We start from the raw sequence: 19,442 nt of genomic DNA, 5'->3' as shown, positions 1-19,442 counted from the left end.
CTTTGATGATGGACCCTAAAAGGACCCTACAACGTGCCATTGGAGGATTAATGCATTTCGAGGACTAGTCTAGAACCAATGCTAAAGACATGTGCCGGCAATTGCTTGATGGAGCGTTGTGTGTTTAAATTTTCTTGGAGAAACCACGGGCAAATACTCAACATGAATAACTATGCAAACGTCACAAGGGTGTCTCCTTTCAAGAACTCCTTTCAGGATCTGGGCAATATGGGAAAATGCGACGCTCCTAAGGGCCATTAACATCACATCCAACTACTACGTACCCCAGTAGTTGGGGGTTTGGCGATGTAAGGGACATTCCATTAGTTTGGTACCGTACCGTACCATACCGTAAAATGAACACGCTGGACCCAGGGGCAATTATGGGCATTATTGTACAATTCGTATTGGCCGCACAGAGGTGCATTCAAGGTATAACTCATGCGATATCATACCTACCCCGATTCTGTACTTCAATGAGCTCTGCCAATACGAGGTGAACTCGAGTTGAACAGCATCCAACGTTTCGACGGCTACGTAAAAATGGGTTGAAGATTTTGGGATGCAGGCTTGTTATTCTTACGCGAATATCTCACAGAAATTGAACACGACCGGGACTGAAAGCAATCAGAGGTAATTGTCTCCCAACGATATGTAGACTATAGCAACACACTACTGTAGAAAATTGCGATCCCAACCTCACTTTTCAAGTCGTTCGGTACTGGGCACACCTCACTGATGCCAAGATCACTAGGCCAAGCTCATGCGGAGGCATACGTCAGCCTTCAGTCCCAAAGAGAGCAGCATTGTAGCAACGCAGGTCGAGGCCGCGTCACGAATTCAGAAATTTCTAAATTCTCAAAATTAACGGTCAACTATTATCAGGGTACGAAGTGATAAACAATTCAATATCATCAACGTTGTTTAAACCAAGTAGACCAGTCGGAAGAGCAAAGTCTGTTTCCAGAGCAAATAGGCATGCCAGATTTGATATTATGGTTCTTGGTGCGTTAGGGACCAATTCCAAGTTGGCCCTGAGGGGTCCGTAAATACAACCATCCGTGCCTGCCTCATACCCCTCCATACTTGAGGCTACAGCTTCCCAGTTTTCAGGTAGTTAAAATATGGACAGAGAAAGACGGGGTCGTGGAATTTAATGACGGAAACAATGGAAATTTGAAATTCATAGAATGCAGGACGACCTCGTTTTCGGTGGTTTAGAGTGCCGTTTTCTCCCGCGTCATGGACGGTGTTCCTGATTCGAAGAAGCCCTTCCTGTTATGACAGGTCAATTGGTCGCGATGTTGATATGGCTGATATGGCAGATATGGCAAGGATTCGGAGTACCAAACTGTGATAAGCGCAGATCCTTTCTTGATGAAGTATCGGCTGGCTAGCATGCGTGCGACAACATTTGGAAGCTGGGAGTTGCAATCACTAGGAGAAGCTCAATTTGCCCTGCTATTGGACTGCGGGGAAGTTTCTCATTGCCCCCAAGTTAGAAGTTGGCAGGAGCTTGAGATGCCACCCTCGCCAGCTGGATTTAAGTGCTTGTGCGACAGCACTATTGACCGAGCTTCTGAAGGTGTGGTGTTGATAATCGGCGCCGCGAGGCCACCCCGACAGACACAGTCTGGGCCTGACAACCCTGGACAAGACGTAGATAACCACACTGAGATCCTCGAATGGCCCCAAGACTCGTACCTTTCAAAGTATTATTCACAGGGTGGCGTTTGGACCTTACCCTCCCAAGATCTTCTCGAATCGCAATGCGTAGAAGTCGTTGAACTGGTTGCGCACGTCGCGGCACCCTGAAGACGAAGAAAACCCTCCGCCGGTACTTGGCCTACCCCTGCCAACGCCAATGTGGGGATGACGACGCTTGCTTGCTAGCTCTTTTCTGCCGACTCAACCACAACGTGCTAGTCCACCTAAATACTTCTTTTCGGACAGCGCTCCCTCCCGCTTCGGGTTCACGCGAATCTTGGTTTTTGAGACATTGCACAGTCACCCAATGTCCCGAGGACAGGACAGGACAAGGGAATAATTATCCTGATTTCGGACTAGCTGACATGGTCCCTTTCAGCGGGCTTCGGTTCGAGCAGAGCAAAGCCCAATCATGTCGTCCAATTCAATAAGTCGTCTCCTCCACGCGAATACCGTCCCGGAAGCCCACCAACCACTTACCGGCCCCAATGTCAGCTATACCAGTTCGGCCCATGCAACCAATTTTAATTCCTTCACGTCGGCGCCGGCTCCGTCTCTGCTTCCCCCTCCTCCGCCTGCCGCGGCAGCCTCACTCCCGCCTCTGAATAACCTGGGCCAGCCCACGCCCAGTGTTGGACCTAACCACGCTGCCCAATTGCCACAAACCACACAAGCCAACACTCACTCTATCACGCAGAGCCTCTACCAATGTGCCGATTGCCAGAAGCGTTACTCGCGCCCCGAACACCTCGCGCGTCATATCCAAACACATACATTGGGTAAAAGATTCTTCTGTCAGGTCTGTGGCAAAGCCTTCGCCCGCGCCGACCTGTTGAAGCGGCATGCCGCCAACCACGATAATGATAACGACCCAGCCAAGAAGCGCAGACGGACTGACGCCTCCCTCGCCGCCGGCCGTGTCTCCCACGCCTGCCGGCCCTGTGCCGCTGCCCGTGTGAAATGTGAAGAGGTCAAGCCCTGCACGCGATGTCGCAACCGCAACCTCTTCTGCGAATCCGCCTCGTCTGAACCCGGCTCGACTGCTGCAATGCACCTTCTCCATTTGTCAGCACAAGCGCATTCAAGCGCACCGGATTCTGTACAAGGCCCCTACTCGAATCACTCTCCCAGTGGCACTATACACACTCTAGGAGACAGCCCAGCCAATATGTCTAACGCAGCCATCAAACCCGAGGAGGGTCAGCTGCCCACGCCAGATACCATGGTAGAACATGGCGGCCAGATGGAAACGTTCGCCAGCCCATACCCTCCCAATGGCATGGTGGCTATGAACATGGCGAGGATGCCTTTTTCGGATTTCTTACGTGATGTGCTGTATGAGCCGTCGATGAGCACGGCGCGACCGGAGGAATCACAGGGCCTTGCTGTTCTCGACTTTTGTGACAATACAAATTACGACCTAACAGAAATTGACTTTGGCCTGCTAGACCATTGGAATTTGGATGGTAATGTCAATTCTCAGGGCGTCACCCAGGCAGCCACGCCACAAACAGACGACTCAGCCATTGACATGAACCACATGAGACAGAAGTTGGTCAAGATATGGACCGACTCACCTTGGCGCTGGATCCCTGACCCAAGAGACTCGGGATATGGGGAACACGGCAACTTGCCGGTGCCAGTACGAGACACCGCAAGTCAGAAGTTCCAAGAGAGCCAGAAGAGGCTGGATCGAGTTGTCCAGGAGAAACTTGACCTGTCGAGTAGGGACAGGATATTAAGTATCATGCTACAGATGTGCCAGAGCGACACTATAAGAACACGTGTGGCTTCTTCATTCCCCTCTGTTGATGTAATGGATACGATGACTCACATTTACTTGGCTTCTCATTCTTGCTCCGTTAGTGGTTGGATTCACTGGGCTTCCTTTACCCTGAATACACAATGGCCGGAGTGGCTGGCAACAGCGGCGGCGGGGGGAGCTGTTATGACCCCAGTCCCTACAATGAGAAGGTTTGGTTTTGCAATGCAAGAAGCAGTTCGTAAGTTGGTCCGTTCCGATAGACCAAATTCTGGAATCGACTGGAAATAATGAAAACTAACACATGTGGTAGGACTCGCCATTCCTGCGAGAGTGAGTATTACAGCCTATCTCCGCTCCAGAAGCCAGCAAACCCCACTTTGGCAAAATACCTATTTTGGTGGAAATACTGACTGAGTTGCGATGCAGTTCGAGGAAAATAATACCGTCGTAGAAGACCTCGGGCTCGTGCAAACTCTTGTGATGTGTCAAGACATTGGTCTATGGAGTGGCAATAGGCGTAAAATGGAGATCGCCGAGTGCCATTTGTTGATACCCATTACGGTTAGTGTGGCGGAAAAGGAGTTTCTCAATCGATGTACTGACGACTTCTAGATGATGCGGTACCGGGGAAAGTTTCAGCGCTCCTCATATCCGTTCATAACCGTTGAGCCAACGGATGAAGGCCAAATTCTCGAGGACAAGTGGCGCAGGTGGTACCAATTGGAGTCGTGGAAAAGGCACGTTCCCAATGCTGTGTAAGCGCTGGAGCTCTGGAATACTAACCTTTACCTAGACTCGTGTTTCATTGCTACCTACGGGATGCTCAAACCTCGATGACAACACTAGCCCCCCCAACAATGTCATATGCGGAACTTACACTGCCACTTCCAGAATCTCGTGAGCTCTGGTTTGCCAAGAGCGCCGCGGGATGGAAAAGACAGTGGTTATCAAGGTCGCCCGGCGTGAGCAAACGGCCACCTGCTTTAGGGGATCTGATTCGTGATGTGAACCTTCTCACGGCAAACCACCAGCGCCTCGATGCGCAATACTCCATCTCGGTTTACCTGCACTGCTTCTGGAATTTGATTCTCGAATGGCGACAGCTAAGCTCGGTCCACCGATCATATTCATTCCGGGGGGCATACCAAACCGGCCCTAACCTAATACTCAACTCGCGACATCAGGAACTGAGCAGATTACTACAGAGTTTTCAACTGGTAACTTCGGACTGGCATTCATCTCTGTCAGCACAGGAGGGTCTTCTCCTTAATCTATTACAAATGAACCTACACGTGTCTCTGGACGATCTCCAGTTGTTCGCTGGCACAGAGGGCGAAGATCAAGCACGTAGGGTTTACCCCATCCTCCAACAGTGGTCCGAAAGCGCAGAAGCGCGGCAAGCTGTCTGGCACGCGGGCCAGATCTTGCGCCAAGCCAAGCTTTTCCCTCACGGGCATCTGAAGGACTTCTACGCGGTAGCAGTGCACCACGCAGCGCTGGCTCTCTGGACCTACGGAGTAGTCATCAAGGCTAGCCGGCACCAGTCATCACCGACTGAGAAGCAAGAAATTGTATGCATTGACGGACTCGACTCGAACCAGATCCAACGGTTTGTGGGCTTTGGTCAGGGGCGTCCAAGCATTCGCTCCAGAGACGAACAACGCGTGGAGCCGCTAGACGACCCGAGATCGTGCATGAATCTCATCCAGGACACCCTTCGGGCAAATTTCAATGGAGAGGACCTCCTACCTCCCATCGTGGAGAACCTGCGGCAGTTGATTAAACAACTGGGAGAAGCTGCGTGGGCCGTAGGCCTGAGTTAGTGGTGTAAATTATGAATGAGAAACGGCCGGATGTTCGCTGAGAATATATGGCACGATTATGTAACATGGCGGGATTTGGATAATTGGAAAAACTGTAGGATGGGATGGCATTTGCTGCGATTTCAATGGTAGTTAATTCTGTCCAATGCGAACGAAATGGCTACCAGGTACGAAGTACGTAGTCGGTGATTTGACAGTAGGGGACTGAAGTACTCCGTACCTAGTTATTACAAATGCTGAATTTGGAGCGCCGAGCCCCAGCCACGTGGCGCTTGCTCCTTTCCGTTTAGTCATTTTCGGGTCCATTTCAATGACGATACCGTGATCCGAAATCTAAGCCACCATGGCGTAATATTTGAAAGACGACTTCAGTCCACAGTTTGTAAGAAGGTGGACTGCGATCAGGTCACAAGGCTGGCGCCTGCTGTTCTGTACTCGGTGTCGAAGCCTGCTAGACTGCACGGGTTGTGAGCGCGGGCCCCTCGAGACCTCGACCTCGACGCAATCGGGCTCGCAAGATTATTTCGTACTTCTTCCACCGTGACACCTTGACCTCAACAGGAAACAACATGGATTTCATCACAAGGCTTCTCGGTGGCGTCACCAATTCTAGCACGTCTACAGTCGTGGCAACAACCTTCGCGGCGACGGTCGTGTTGCTATGGTCCGCCCGCTATACCTTGTACCCGGTTCGAGATCAGGTCCTGCCTGGACCTTTAACGACGTCCATCCCCCACCTGTCCAAGGAAGAAGTAGCGAAGCTGCCCTACACGCCCGATCACTTCCCGGGGGCTAGAGATGTGGCGACTCCTGTATGCATTCATTCTCATTTCTGTCGCCATAATCGCCCTTTTGTGAGATGACTCGAGACTAAGTAAGCACAGTACGGCAACATCCGCGTCTACGAGTTCGGCCCTGAAGACGGCCGAAAGGTCCTCTTCCTCCACGGCATCAGCACGTCCTGTCTGACTTTGACGGACATTGCGCTCGACATGGTACACAAGAAGGGCTGCCGCGTCATGCTCTTCGACCTCTTCGGTCGGGGCTTTACCGATGGCGTCGGCGACCTGCCCTTTGACACCCGCCTCTTCGTCTCCCAGATGCTGCTGGTTCTTGCCTCGTCTCATCTCCCTTGGACAGGCGAAAACGCCTGCCATGTCGTGGGATACTCGCTTGGCGGTGGTATTGCGGTCAATTTCGCGGCAACGTTCCCGCATCTCGTGGCGTCTCTCGTGTTGCTCGCGCCGGCGGGGGTCATTCGTCCCGCGAATATCGGATATGCGTCGAGGCTTGTTTTCACGTCGGGGATCATTCCTGAACGGTTGCTCGCCGCGCTGACGAAACGGAGGTTGCGTACGCCGATTGGGAATGCGGTGCATAATAAGAAGAAGATTCAGCAGAGCACGTCTGTGTCTATGTCGGTGCCGACGACGGTGGAGGATCTGACGCAGCCCCTGGATGGAAAAGAGACGTTTACCGACGCTGCCGTGCAAGAAGCGGTAGACCCCGACGTCGAGGGCAAAGAAGACGACGACACGGTTAACAGTTTACACCCTCTTGAGGCCAAGATCGCTGCGTACATCCACTGGATGCTCGATGCGCACGCTGGGTTCGTGCCGGCGTTCATGTCCACCATCCGCTTTGCGCCCCTGATGGGTCAACATGAGCACTGGAGACAGCTTGCTGACCGGAAGCCGTGGACCACGGCCATTATTCTGGGAAGACGGGACGAGCTGATCCAGCGGGATGACTACGAGGAGGATGCGCTGCCACTTGTTGGGGGCAAGGAGAAGGTGTTCTGGAGAGTTGTGCCCGGCGGGCATAATTTCCCCTTCACTCATTCCAAGGATGCACTTCAGGCAATTTATGAATTCTGGGCTATTTAATTTGGCTGGGGCGCATAAGTATTAGAGGTTGTCAGCAGTTAGTTGGATCGGCGACTAGACGAATAGATGAATAGAAGAATAGACTCAGGAGCAGGCTTGGAGTTTTATAGCAAAGCCGACGGAGTGGGGCTTTGACGACAAGGACATAACTATACATAACTATACATCAGGTAGTTTCGCAGTCAGCTTATCAAAGAAAATTTGATTACCCAGCCTATGCACCAGTAGAAATATCCGCTATATGAAACACACTAAACGCCAAATCCAACCTCCACCTCCCATATGTCATGAAATCATAAACACAGATTCAGTGGTCCATAGAATCCCTCCCGTTCAGCAAAATTACGCATGTCGCCACCGCCACCGCATCGTCCAGTTCGTCTCCATCCAACACGAGTATGGCATCCTTATCGAAGCCATACGCCACCACCTTCGCAACCTCAACGCGCTGTTGGTTGAGGCACTTATGCAACACCCCAACCGGTCCACTCGTCATATCCCAAAAATAAGGCACACTATGCCGCACAAAACATTCATGCTTATCTCCCTTGCCCCGCCCATCGTCCACAGGCCAGATCTCAATGGGATGCCGCGAGTGCTTGCTATCGGACGGGAACCGGACGGTGGAGCAGTCGAACGAGATGAAGGTGATATTAAGGTCACAAACCTTCTCCCCCTGGTTGTCCGTCATGGTCTTGATGGTCCGCATCATGTCGCCACAGCTCTTGATTTCGTACGTGGGGCCGTTATCCTCGGCTTGTTTCGCCGCGCGCGCAGTCGCATCTAGAAACGAATGCGAGAAGTTATTGAACGACTTGCGCACTTTGCCCGTTACATCGAATATTTGCGCCGTTTTCTTGAAGTGGATGGCTTGCTTCAAGAAGATGGTCCGCGTCGGGTCAAACTCGCGCTCCTCGTTGATGGGGAAGTCTTCCGGACTGAAGGGGTGAGGCATGACTGCTGGGTGTGTATTGCGCGTGATATGTACGGTGAATTCGTGTATCTTCGTTGCGATGGAAGAGGTAGTTACTTATTTTTCAAAAGCGAACATGAGATAACTCATACAATCCCAATCTACGTGCAAAACGGTGCGGTAGCGAAGGTGTTAAAGCCATGCCTACCCACGATATCATGCCCGGCACCCAATGTGACGTCACGTCATCTGAATTACTTGATTTGGGGCTGTTCGTCCAAGTTTCAGGGTCAGTCCTTGCTAAATAGGACAACCTTAAGCAACCAGATGCAGCTGAAGTCATCTGAGTGCCGTCAGTTCAGAAATACACAATGTGCTGCAACTTTTGCTGGGGCTGGTGGAAGCCTTGTGCGATCATAGGTGGGGTTTTGCAGCCCACTCAGCGCGGTAATATCGTCATCTTATTGCATTAGTTTTACGTAGATTGGATAAACCGCTCTTTCTAGGCTTGATGAGTACACGACATGTTCGTAAAGCTGAAGAAAACGAGGGTGATCATGTGAAATTTGACCTCGCTGACAGAGTTGCAAGAATTGAGTGCCAGAAACTCATCGGGCTTACCTCAATACCGCTCCGACTGGAAAAAGAGATAATCGTGAACTCACACAGTTGACGCCCGTCTCGGTGACGGGAGCCTAGGCGATCCTTACCTGTCAGCAGCGGTACTTACACCTTGAAGGTCTGCAGACCACTATTGACTTGCGGACTTCCACAAAGTACATTATAGGCCCAGATGTCACTTGTAGTAGAATCATCGAGACACAGTGGTATAGGAAGATGGAGGTCGATCGGACAGCATAGATAGCCGTCATGATCTCGAGTGCGCGGCTTTGCCACATTGTCAGTACGGTAATTTGCTATGGTCGAGGCCGTTTGAATCCCATGGCATCATTGATTGAATTGTTCCAGGATAAACCTTGATGAGTGGGGATACAGCGGGAATGGGAGATCGTAAAGCTCGGCCGGTGGACTCGGCGCACGCATTGCGGGGTAGCTGTTGCCCCGCCAAAGTGACGACACTCAGATTCATGAGTTCAGATAGATATGAATGGAAAGCCTGGCCTGTCGCGTGGTCGTCAGTCGAACGGTTGTTTCGACAAGCGACGAATGAGTCGCCAGTATCCTCAGAAAGCTTTAAGAAATACAATTTAAGATCCTCTCCTGATGCCGAAGCTTGGCCCTCGAGAGATTAATCTACAGATCCAGACGTGATCAGATAATTTCTTATTGCTGAGGCGCATAACCGATTGACTGGCGTCCTCGGAAAAGCATAGTATGCAACTCTGATATCTCCAGTGACCAAAGGAACACACTCTAATGCCAAACAACGACGGTGATTGGACTCCTGATCCAGAGTTTGAGCGCATCCGGAAATAGTGGCACCACCACAAGCGATTGAGTTCTGTTCGGTGGCGTGTAGGCAGATTGACAGCCCTGATGGTTCAAGCATCTCCGGGCCCGTATTGAGGACAAACAAAATCCTATGCTCAGTAGTGCGCGGAGAATTGCTCTGCCCTGACTCATTCTTTGGGTACTCATCGAGAATTAGTGGTTCACCAGTGAATATGGACATCACCGAAGACCTCAATCCCTACCCACATGACGGAGACTTGGCAGGGCTACATGCTAAATCGCATATGCCCTTCTTTTACTGGTCTTGGTCAAATAAATAGTTCGGCTTCATCTGTGTCGTTACGGGAGCTTCGCAAGCAGTTGCTTAGGCCATCATTCGTGAATTAGCAAGTGTGTTGCCACCGATTTTCCATCTTTGGTGACTGATCCACATTGCCTGATACTTAGAATAGCACACGGTGCTGCGTCGATATTAGCGGGAATGTGTTCTGAATGGCATGCCGATATTGGAAGCAGAAGCTGACACCGGGTAGATTGAGAAAGACCACACCGCTGAGTTCAAGAAAATTGTGGATGGTTTCGGCAAGAAATTCCCCAACAACCAAACAATCCCTTTTCCCTTCAACCTTCGCCATGGAATAGGAGACAACAGCACTGGTTGACAAAGCGCTGAATACATTTGGTCGACTGGACATCTTGGCAACCTCGTCCCAGGAGGCCGTCGTCCATCCATGAAACTATCTCAACCGATCTGCAGCAATTTTTCGAGGTACACTCGCTGGCCCCGTTCTTCGCCCTCAAATATGCTCCGGCAGCCATGGCCAAGTTGACCAAGAAGCAATTGTATCCGAATGCGGCGCCGAAGACCTCAAAGTACGGATCCATCTTTGTTATTAGCAGCACAAACGGAGGCACTTGGGGCCCCTGTTTTACTATGACTTCTCATGCGGCCCTGGGTGCTGTCACAGCCGGTGTGGCAATACTCAAGGGCACTGGAGTTAGGTCAACCGCATCTCAGTAGGCCAAATTGGCATCGGCGTCAGTTTTGAAGTCGTACGTGGGCGTGCTCCACATTGAGGTTCGTCAATGAACTGACGCGCAGTGTAGTTCGACGTGAAAGGAATGACCTCCCAGTTCCCACCATCAGCCTTGCGAAAGCCGCAGACCAAACAAAACAACATTGGGCTGGAGAGAGCTGGAAACACACAGGAGGTCGCAATAGTGACCGGGTTCCTGGCTTCGGAATTCTCATCACAGGTTCAAATCTGGTAATCGACGTTGGCGCATCGTAAATCAACTTGAGTCTCACCCGACGGTTACCGGAGAAAGACACCTAACGTTGCCATGAGCTTACGTTTTGCGGGGCGATAAATCCTTGACGGTACCTATTTATGACGGTCCTGAGATGATTCTCGGAGGATGGTTATAAAAAGACGCAAGTTGCAGGATGAGTAAATCTGGAAATATCGGATTTGTGATACTGTTTGTTTGTTGCTTTGAGTGAGTGGGTCACTGCGCAGTTTGTGGCTTAGTGATTGTGATTGATATGGCGGGCGCATTCCGGTGATCCCCGCCCCTACCTCATAATTGATATCTAGGTTACCCGCTGCTTCAACCTCCCAAGGGTGAAAATTCCAACTCTCAAAGTGTGCCTTCTCATCGAACGCTGCAAGCAATATTCAAACCCCCTTCTTATACCTAACGATGGCATCTAGCATACAAATCTTGTCCAGCGCAAACTCGTCTCAGGTCGAGTGCACCTGCAAAGATTACGGGCTGACTACCGCTGAATTCAATGAGTTGCACAAACGCAGCGTTGACGCCAAATCGACAGCATATTGCCCATACAGCCAGTTTCGCGTTGGCGCAGGTATCATGTCAGTCGATGGGGCTTACTATAGCGGTGCCAATGTCGAAAATGCAGCCTATCCCGTGGGGACCTGTGCTGAGCGAGTGGCCTTCGGCAAGGGTGTGACCGAAGGCCATCTGAAATTCAAGGCTGTGGCCGTGGCCACGGATATATCCCCTCCAGCCAGTCCCTGCGGCATGTGCAGACAGTTGTGAGTGCAGCCTCAAATTCTGGTTCCGCCTTAAGCCGATCCAATGGCGGCTGGCTTCCACGTCTCAGCTGTCTAACATGTGTGGTCGTCAAGCATCCGCGAGTTTTGCGACCTCAGCATACCTATCATCATGTTTGACAAAAACGATGACTTTATCGTACGCCGACTAGAAGAAGTGAGTACCAACCTTCACCAATGGATTAGTTAGGGGAGGAGTACTTAGATATATATATATGCTGACACTACTACAGCTCCTGCCCCTCTCCTTTGGCCCAGAAGCGCTACCACCACCAGGACCACGAACATCATAGGCTATCAGACTCACAAGCACGATTACGTGCATACTGGGAGGAACTTGTACGAGTGTTCCGAACTGATGGATCTGCACTACCACGTGGGAAGCTTGATCTGGCTGCATCAGCCAGCATTAAACGGCGACCCCACCCTATGAGACGTTATATACTCGGTTCATACTTGGTCTTAGTAAAGGACTCGGACTATAAATGAACAGTTTTTGAAACATCCCTTCCTGACACCTCAATGTTATCCAGTCGGTTCATTATTGAGCAAAATGAATCGCAAGTATCCTCCTCACTGCTATCGAACCCGCCAGACACGTCTCGCCCACAAACAGAGCTTGTATAATTTGCATCCCTATCTTCCCATGACTCATTCCTCGTGGGCGGCGCTTCCGTTCAGAGACATGAATCCTAAAGTCAGCTCCACAAATCGGGCTCGCGAGTTGCGGGAACCACGGCGGAGATATTGCGGAGTCTGGAGAAGTTCAGGGAGGAACGATCCGCAATAGAAGCGGTCAGTTGCCTGGATTTGTGTGGCACGGTTCAGTCCGAGACTTACAACGTCTTGGTGACATCGTCAACTTCAGCTGTTGAACTAACATAAAGGCCATACCCGATTTGATCCTCACATCCAGTGAGCCATGCAGAGATTTGACAAATACCGAATGAACTTCCTCAAGCATTTATGGTTATGACGTCTTGACGTCGTACTACCATGGTAGCATTGCTTGTGGCCTTATCGAACACGCCAAGCTGAATGCAGCCCCGTGGTATGTTCAACCAAGCTAGCAAATGGCGTTGAACCTCTGGGGACGTTTCGAGACTCTGTCAAGTCTATGCGCGCTAATTAGAGACTGTCAGTCGGCCCGAACACGAGAGTAGGTAAAAGTACCTTCTTCGTCATTACTGGCTTCCGTCTCCACTGTATAATCAATTACCCCATGGGCCATTGGCAACAGCTGGAGCCTCTGAACGGTCCGAGCAGAGTTGCTGGATAAGAAACGAGGGCAACTGCTGGGGTCAGCTCCACCAACACTACTACCAACCCAACGAGTCATGGTTGCTGAACAAGATATCTCCATCTTTCGCTGTGGATGCATCGGGGTCCCCAGCTTTCTAAGACTCGATTTCCGCACCTATGACAGCCCGGGCTCGGCCCTTAGCTCCCCCTTTGCTCCACGTTACCCGTAGGAGATTTTCAGAAGCCCGGGGAACTTTCCAACTTTTCTCTAGCTGCTTGCTTACGAGGGAGAAGATCTCGTAAGTCCCCCGGCTAACAGCCCGGTTTGGGGGCGTAATTCAGCTACAATGTATGCCAGTTTACAAGGAGAACAAGCTCACGAAAACGGGCCATATATAGCGTCTGCATCCCCTCCGGACCATTCGTGGATAGCTGCTTGGCTTGACGTTCAGTCTCATCCCTCCTTGACATCTTGACAGAACCATCGAGCTAGAGCTGCAACGATGGCGAGAATTCCAAAAATCAGTAGGTTCGCCTTTTGGAAGAGCTCGGTATTGCAATACTAACCTACCTGCCTCTGCAGCGAACACGTACTTCGTGGCTATCGTGGCCACTGTCGGCGGAATGCTGTTCGGTTTCGACATTTCGTCCATGTCCGCCATCGTCGTCACGGAGCAGTATATCAACTACTTCAATAACCCGTCAGGTCTAGTTCAGGGCGCTATTGGCTCTTCTCTTGCTGCTGGATCCGTGCTCGGCAGCTTGATCGCCGGCCCCGTTTCAGACAAATGGGGTCGTCGTGACAGGTAAGCGTCCACTATTCTTGCGCTGAGTGTGAAGAGTTGCTGAGATTATGACTAGTATCATGTTCGCCTGTCTTTGGTGGCTTATGGGCACGGCAGTTCAGGTTGCTTGCAAGGACTACGGCACGCTCATTGCCGGCCGCATTCTGAACGGTGTCTGTGTCGGTATCACCTCTTCTCAGGTTCCCGTCTATCTCGCCGAGATTGCGAAAAGAGTGAGTCATGATCGACTCTCAGTGAAAGGCGGCGTTTAACTTGTGCAGGAAACCCGAGGCCGTCTTGTCATTATCCAGCAACTCGCCATCGAATGGGGTATCCTGATCATGTACTTCATCGGCTACGGCTGCTCTTTCATCGAGAAGGGGATTCCCGGAAGCAGTGCCTCATTCCGCACCGCGTGGGGGACCCAGTTCATCCCCTGCGTTCTTCTGATGGTCGGACTTCCCTTCCTCCCGCGCTCACCTCGCTGGCTGGCCAAGGTTGGCCGCGATGAGGAGGCCATCCAGACCCTTGCCGATATCCAGGCTGGTGGTAACCGTGCCGACCCCCTGGTTATTGCGGAATGGGAGGAGATCTCTACCACTTTGCAAGCAGAACGCGAGGTTGGAAATGGATGGAAGATGTTCTTCAAAAATGGAATGTGGAAAAGAACACTTGCTGGTGTCTCGGTCCAGGCATGGCAGGTATGTGACGCCCTCGACTTATCCGTGTATGTTGGAACTAACAGTTTACTTGTAGCAAATGTCGGGCGCCAATGTTATTGTGTACTACATTGGATACGTTTTTTCGATGGCTGGACTTTCTGGTGATATCAATTTGATTTCTGGCGGTGTGCAATATGCGCTATTCATCATGTAAGTTGCAAGCTCACGCCCCATGAATCCCCCACGTTAACACCGGGGACTAGTTTCACTACTGTCATGTTCTTCTTCATCGACAAAACCGGCCGACGAACCCTCTTAATCTGGGGATCTATTGGCATGGCCATCTGCCACTTCGTAGTGGGAGGCATGCTCGGCTCGTATGGTGTATCCGTCCCTGAAGGTGTCAACGGCAACGCCAACGTTGTCATCAAGGTCGAGGGCGCAGCCTCGCATACCGTTATCGCCTTTAGCTACCTGCTGATTATTGTCTACGCCCTCACCCTAGCCCCCGTCGCGTGGATCTACGCCGCCGAGGTCTGGAGTCTGGGAACCCGCGCAACGGGCATGGCCATGGCAGCCGAGGCCAACTGGCTCTTCAACTTTGCCCTGGGTCTCTTCACGCCGCCGGCTTTCGTCACTATTACCTGGAAGGTATTCATCATTTTTGGCGTGCTGTGTATCGCTGCTGCGGCCCAGGCGTTTCTTACGTACCCCGAAACTTGCGGGAAAACAATTGAAGAAATCGAGGGCCTGTTTGCTAAGGGGGCCCCGTATGCGTGGACTACCAAGAAGGGTGGCTCGCGTCTCGAGGAGAAGATCCAACACGTTGCTGAGCGCAAGGAGAATGGAGAGTATTTGGTTGTGCCGATTCATCAAGAGAATGCTACTGCTGATCAGAAGGTATAATTACGTACTTAGTGGAAATATATATTGGAGGAAGGCTGTACTTGCTCAGAGTGGCAGGGGCTGGCACTCAAGGTCCATGGCGGAAGCTTTATCTTGCATGCCAAAGGCATCGTGAGCCAATTATCACTCGAGATACCGTGCAGGAGCCCTGACTCCAATATACCCAATTCAGAAATCTGCTGGCGAAAGCGGGGTATTCCATTCGTTCGTCTTGGGGCTACTATGGTATGGCATCGTATGGCATACCGTGCCTACGAGCCGCTTTAGCAACCCAACGAACCCAATGAGGCAACTGGCCATACAGAATACGTGTCGTTACAGGGTTGTTATCTATTTGAAGGGAGTTATAGTCGAACTCTCTGATGAACTCTCAATTACGCAGGTTGAGTCGGGTGACATGGTCGAGTCTAAACCCCTGAGCGTCAAAGTGAAGGTACACCCTGGCCAACGCACATGTACCTGGCCAGACATACATGTTGAGTGCCGTATTTCAATCCAATATGCACTATCAGTTGTGGTTGATAGAACCAATACAACCAAGAGTACACTACGTATGGATGTAAAGAAGAAGGTTCAGCGGGAGTGTATACATGCATGTCATGTATGCAAGGAGTATTTGTCAGCAGATATTCGGCAATTACGCGCGGCTGGGATCAGTTTATAAGGAAATTCTGCAACTAAGACTTCGAAGCATCATTTCGGCAACTCGGCGCGTCCCTAGTTGCAGGCCCAGACATTGACGCATCTGCGATTGCGACCTGCACATAGGACTACTCGAACACCATATTTTGGCAGGTGCGACGGAATGCCAGTCGGTCTAGGATCTAGTCGCATATGTCGTCCAGTCTCTTCCGAACGGAGTTATCGAAAAAGCTTATTCGGATTATAGCCACCTACAAGCTGGGCGCGCACATCCCTTCGCGTCTCGGCGACGCTACTTAGCGGTATGTGTAGTAAGATAGCTAACCTGAGATATTCTCCTCTATCTGGACTAGGACCCGCTGCAACTCTCGCGTTTAAAGCCCCCGTATCGGCGTAGTTACCTCGAAATATTTGTTAAATCATCTCTATATTAATCGGGGTGGGGAAGCGCACTACTCGTGTCTCCGACATAATTGCTAGCCACGGGCCCTCCGTATCCCAGGTGTGTACCCTTGACCCCGTCAGGTGGTACCATGTCATGTAAACTCTGTACTAGCTTTCCGAATTGTTCATACGTTTCGTCTTGTCTCTTAGCGCCTAGTTAGGCCTACTCCTTTCAGATTCGGGCGTGCCGCTACGATAGGGCTGAACCCGGATCCGGGAACGCAGCCTGTCTCAAGTAGACGCATCTACTCCCGAATTAGGTTGCATAAGGGTCTCGTCTGTATTGCTGCATGGCCGTCTGATGCTTGATCTCGCTGGACACTAACGGCGCGGCCCTATTTTTGGAAACGGGGTTTCTTAGCTTCGAACTAAGTTACCAAATGAGGTAGATCGGTTCTAAAATCCCGGCAGGACTCGAATTTGTCGAGGACGTCCAAACAAGTGCTGAGGAGGTCGGCGAGCTCTACGAGAAGGGTTAGAGCGAGGGGTGGGTCTTCTTTTGGGGTCGTAAGTACGATAAGGCGTGCTAATACACGCAAAGGTAACGATCTCGGTGCTTTAGAACCCGCCGTACGAGGTAGAGTTCCCTCACATCGGCCTTCATCTCGAAGTATGACTGGCTGGCCTGTAGTGGGTTGAGCGAAGATAATGCAGCGCCTAAGATCTCGAGAATGAGGATGAGCTGGGTGGCATAGCAGGCTAAGTACGACATACAATGTGGCGATAATGACCATAACCAAAGGGCCGCCACACGAGCGACCGACCGTTGGTACGGTAGGACGACGCGCAAGCCACCCAGAGTTTTCTTGCACGTTGAGTAGTCCTACCCTTTGAGTACTTAGGTGCATTATGGAGAAAACAGTATCCGACGACGATTCGTCTCTCTAGGTGCCGTAATATGCCAACATAGGCCGAAAATAACTGCTCCCGTCATCTTCTCTGCAATCGGGAAGGAAGAACAGAGATTGGGACAGTCAATATAAGCAGGGTGTTAGACTAAACGTAGTAGGGCGTCACGGACCTGACCAGGTCACAGCAAAACAAGCCGTATAGAATAATGACTAACTTGCGACCTCAGTACGTCGGTTTTCTCTCTCTCTCTCTCTCTCTCTCTCGCTCGCGTGCTCCTTGTAAGCCAAGGGCATCTTCTAGACGAAAACTGATCACCGGAGAGATGTTGAATAAGCTAGTTAAAGAGCTGGACGTATTTCTCAAGGAAATGGACTATGATCTGGAACTTCAGGAGACGATACCACAGCAAATATGCGCAAAGGTGTATCATATGTTGGATATGAAAGATGGCCTGGTTATGGAGGACATGGAAGTGTGAATGGCTGTGATTATAGTATCTGTCGGCTTGTTTTACACTACTCTGGACTGTCAAGGCAAGCTTGGATTGAGGAAGGATCTTGCCATGTGGCTGGGTTTGTCTTTTTCGGGATGCGTGAGTCCAACCGGCATGACCCTAACGATATTGGTGCGGTCTTTGTTCTAGGATGTTGGACGAAGAAGTGCATAGATGCGGACCAGGTGCTATAGGCTTGGGACTTGGAGACAAAGACTTGAAAATGACTGACCGGCTCGCAGGGGCTGAAGTCAACATCACTGCACTACTGCGCAAGATGCATGAAGCGCCTCCCTGCTTTCTCGCACGCCAGCAGAAAAAAAACCAATGTCCAGATGCGACTGCCGCCTTTCACAAACTCATAGCTGTCGTACCATCCCCCTGACGGCCAAAACCTAAGCTTCACACTGCGCTGAGTCGGCTCGGGCCCTTTCTGCCCCTGCATCATCCACCCATTATGTTTCTTATCAAAAGCCTAACTGACATATGCCTAGGTATCAGCATTCAGCTTGCACAAGGCATCACGGCCAGGGCCGTTAACCATGTTACACTTAATCTGTTTGACAACGATCTCTCTACTATCGTCACCGATAGTCTGGCCGCGGAATGTGTCGACATCTGGACGGGCTATAAGCATACCGGGAGCCAAGTTCTTTCATCAGCTCGCCCATAGATCCCCCATGCTTCTCCACCTCGGCCTTGGTCTTCGGGTTGCTCAAAGTATGATACTTATGCAATATATAGTTTCAGTCGCTTTTCTCTCCCTCAAGATCCGCCACATTGAATATATTGCTTTTACTGGCCTCGCCTTCCTCCTGCTCGCCCTTGACACGAAGGATGTGGTGGACGATGTTGGTCAACTGGAAGGGGCCGTCGCCAGGGATGGAACCAGAGACAGAGAAAGCAATGGTAGACCCTCAAGACTTTTGCGTGATAGTTTTCAACAGGGTGTATGGCAGGGTGGGACTATCCAGTCCCCCAAGGTAGGTACGCGCCTCGTAGAGAAAGGCAAAAAAGGCAGCCAATCCATTAGTAGTAAATATCCGGCTCAGCCCCAAATACGACAATTGGGTTGCTCTAGTTGGTCGATATGGCAGCTGGTAGGTTGAGCCATGGTCTCCTGGACGCAATTAATACCGTGAAAGTATGTCTCGTCTCCCTTCGAGTCGTTATGCAAGTTAGACAGGACAGCTTGAGCTTCTTCATCATAGGGTAATCGAGGTCGACGAAATCATCAAACTCTTGGCGCCAACCATGGATCGAGAACATTGGAGATCGCTAGAAAAGAAAGTGCCCTGGACCAAGTGAATGACAGGGTTCCACTAAAGAGCAACGATTGCCCGTGGCCTATTACGTCCATGGTGATGGGTGAGCAAAGAACTTTCGCCTTGATATACTCCTCCCTTCCAACAAAGCTTACTGCCATTTTCTTCCTCACCCGGCCGCCTCGTACTGCGCTTCACTCTCGGTCGGCTACAGTTTTACCTTCTACGACGGGTGAGACACCAGGGTCGGGTTGCTGCGCGATGGCCAGTCTCTCGTCACCAACATCCTCCCTCTAGTTGAACATAAACACGTCCCGTCGGTCGACCATGATTTTGAACTCGGCATCCAATCCATAAGGGTCACCAGTGGTAAAGTGCAGAGGTTGGGGACGTCTCTGGCTATCAGTGTCCAATCTATCCGGCCCGAGCGGGTCCTAGCGATGCCCACACTTCACATGGTTTCTCGCATCGTTGGTAGAATAGTGGAAGCCTTCGCAGACGCAGGCAAAAAGAGCCCAGTTCTCGGCCGAGATGCCTGGGCCCTGGTTGGCATCAAAAAGCATCGT

The 19,442-nt window shown here is 51.1% G+C and overlaps 7 protein-coding genes across 7 annotated transcripts; 5 read left to right on the top strand and 2 right to left on the bottom strand.

Annotated features, from left to right (window-relative positions):
• Positions 1–1,631: 1,631 nt before the first annotated feature.
• BCR38DRAFT_366980 (C6 transcription factor RegA) lies at positions 1,632–5,571 on the top strand. The gene is made up of 5 exons (XM_040857241.1): positions 1,632–3,710; positions 3,783–3,802; positions 3,899–4,033; positions 4,085–4,209; positions 4,266–5,571. The coding sequence occupies exons 1-5, from the start codon at positions 2,120–2,122 to the stop codon at positions 5,293–5,295; spliced, it is 2,901 nt and encodes a 966-aa protein (XP_040717369.1). The 5' UTR covers positions 1,632–2,119; the 3' UTR covers positions 5,296–5,571.
• Positions 5,572–5,587: 16 nt separating this feature from the next.
• BCR38DRAFT_430175 (putative alpha/beta hydrolase family protein) lies at positions 5,588–7,382 on the top strand. Its single transcript, XM_040860022.1, has 2 exons — positions 5,588–6,107; positions 6,180–7,382. The coding sequence occupies exons 1-2, from the start codon at positions 5,865–5,867 to the stop codon at positions 7,179–7,181; spliced, it is 1,245 nt and encodes a 414-aa protein (XP_040717368.1). The 5' UTR covers positions 5,588–5,864; the 3' UTR covers positions 7,182–7,382.
• Positions 7,383–7,488: 106 nt separating this feature from the next.
• On the bottom strand, positions 7,489–8,136 carry BCR38DRAFT_484036 (uncharacterized protein; the record flags this gene model as incomplete). Its single annotated transcript, XM_040863694.1, has 1 exon — positions 7,489–8,136. One exon carries the CDS (start codon positions 8,134–8,136, stop codon positions 7,489–7,491), a length of 648 nt encoding a protein of 215 aa, XP_040717367.1.
• Positions 8,137–8,891: 755 nt separating this feature from the next.
• Positions 8,892–9,241, bottom strand: BCR38DRAFT_179342 (uncharacterized protein). Its single transcript, XM_040853918.1, has one exon. It carries the CDS (start codon positions 9,182–9,184, stop codon positions 8,996–8,998), a length of 189 nt encoding a protein of 62 aa, XP_040717366.1. The 5' UTR covers positions 9,185–9,241; the 3' UTR covers positions 8,892–8,995.
• Positions 9,242–10,324: 1,083 nt separating this feature from the next.
• Positions 10,325–11,006, top strand: BCR38DRAFT_465299 (uncharacterized protein; the record flags this gene model as incomplete). The annotated part of the gene is made up of 3 exons (XM_040862698.1): positions 10,325–10,480; positions 10,510–10,560; positions 10,615–11,006. The coding sequence occupies 3 exons, from the start codon at positions 10,325–10,327 to the stop codon at positions 10,777–10,779; spliced, it is 372 nt and encodes a 123-aa protein (XP_040717365.1). The 3' UTR covers positions 10,780–11,006.
• On the top strand, positions 10,803–12,008 carry BCR38DRAFT_179345 (cytidine deaminase-like protein). The gene is made up of 3 exons (XM_040853919.1): positions 10,803–11,567; positions 11,661–11,742; positions 11,819–12,008. Exons 1-3 carry the CDS (start codon positions 11,212–11,214, stop codon positions 11,876–11,878), a joined length of 498 nt encoding a protein of 165 aa, XP_040717364.1. The 5' UTR covers positions 10,803–11,211; the 3' UTR covers positions 11,879–12,008.
• A 1,140-nt stretch (positions 12,009–13,148) lies between these two features.
• On the top strand, positions 13,149–15,322 carry BCR38DRAFT_179375 (general substrate transporter). Its single transcript, XM_040853920.1, has 6 exons — positions 13,149–13,352; positions 13,411–13,633; positions 13,689–13,845; positions 13,894–14,313; positions 14,369–14,484; positions 14,538–15,322. The coding sequence occupies exons 1-6, from the start codon at positions 13,331–13,333 to the stop codon at positions 15,178–15,180; spliced, it is 1,581 nt and encodes a 526-aa protein (XP_040717363.1). The 5' UTR covers positions 13,149–13,330; the 3' UTR covers positions 15,181–15,322.
• The last annotated feature ends 4,120 nt before the right edge of the window (positions 15,323–19,442 follow it).

This window comes from Pseudomassariella vexata, assembly GCF_002105095.1.
Source record: "Pseudomassariella vexata strain CBS 129021 chromosome Unknown BCR38scaffold_5, whole genome shotgun sequence".
In the NCBI taxonomy this organism is placed as follows: Eukaryota; Fungi; Ascomycota; class Sordariomycetes; order Amphisphaeriales; family Pseudomassariaceae; genus Pseudomassariella; species Pseudomassariella vexata.
The sequence above is the reverse complement of the archived record's forward strand: the minus strand, read 5'-3'. Positions and strand labels throughout refer to the sequence as shown.

Coding starts and splice junctions, on each gene's coding strand:
- BCR38DRAFT_179375 (XM_040853920.1), top strand. CDS start 13,331: ATGGCGAGAATTCCAAAAATCA. Junction 13,634..13,688: donor AAATGGGGTCGTCGTGACAG/GTAAGCGTCCAC, acceptor GATTATGACTAG/TATCATGTTCGCCTGTCTTT. Junction 14,485..14,537: donor CAATATGCGCTATTCATCAT/GTAAGTTGCAAG, acceptor ACCGGGGACTAG/TTTCACTACTGTCATGTTCT.
- BCR38DRAFT_366980 (XM_040857241.1), top strand. CDS start 2,120: ATGTCGTCCAATTCAATAAGTCGTCTCCTCCACGCGAATACCGTCCCG. Junction 3,803..3,898: donor GACTCGCCATTCCTGCGAGA/GTGAGTATTACA, acceptor GTTGCGATGCAG/TTCGAGGAAAATAATACCGT. Junction 4,034..4,084: donor ATTTGTTGATACCCATTACG/GTTAGTGTGGCG, acceptor GACGACTTCTAG/ATGATGCGGTACCGGGGAAA.
- BCR38DRAFT_430175 (XM_040860022.1), top strand. CDS start 5,865: ATGGATTTCATCACAAGGCTTCTCGGTGGCGTCACCAATTCTAGCACG. Junction 6,108..6,179: donor CTAGAGATGTGGCGACTCCT/GTATGCATTCAT, acceptor AAGTAAGCACAG/TACGGCAACATCCGCGTCTA.
- BCR38DRAFT_179342 (XM_040853918.1), bottom strand. CDS start 9,184: ATGAATCTGAGTGTCGTCACTTTGGCGGGGCAACAGCTACCCCGCAAT.
- BCR38DRAFT_179345 (XM_040853919.1), top strand. CDS start 11,212: ATGGCATCTAGCATACAAATCTTGTCCAGCGCAAACTCGTCTCAGGTC. Junction 11,568..11,660: donor TGCGGCATGTGCAGACAGTT/GTGAGTGCAGCC, acceptor GTGGTCGTCAAG/CATCCGCGAGTTTTGCGACC. Junction 11,743..11,818: donor TCGTACGCCGACTAGAAGAA/GTGAGTACCAAC, acceptor ACACTACTACAG/CTCCTGCCCCTCTCCTTTGG.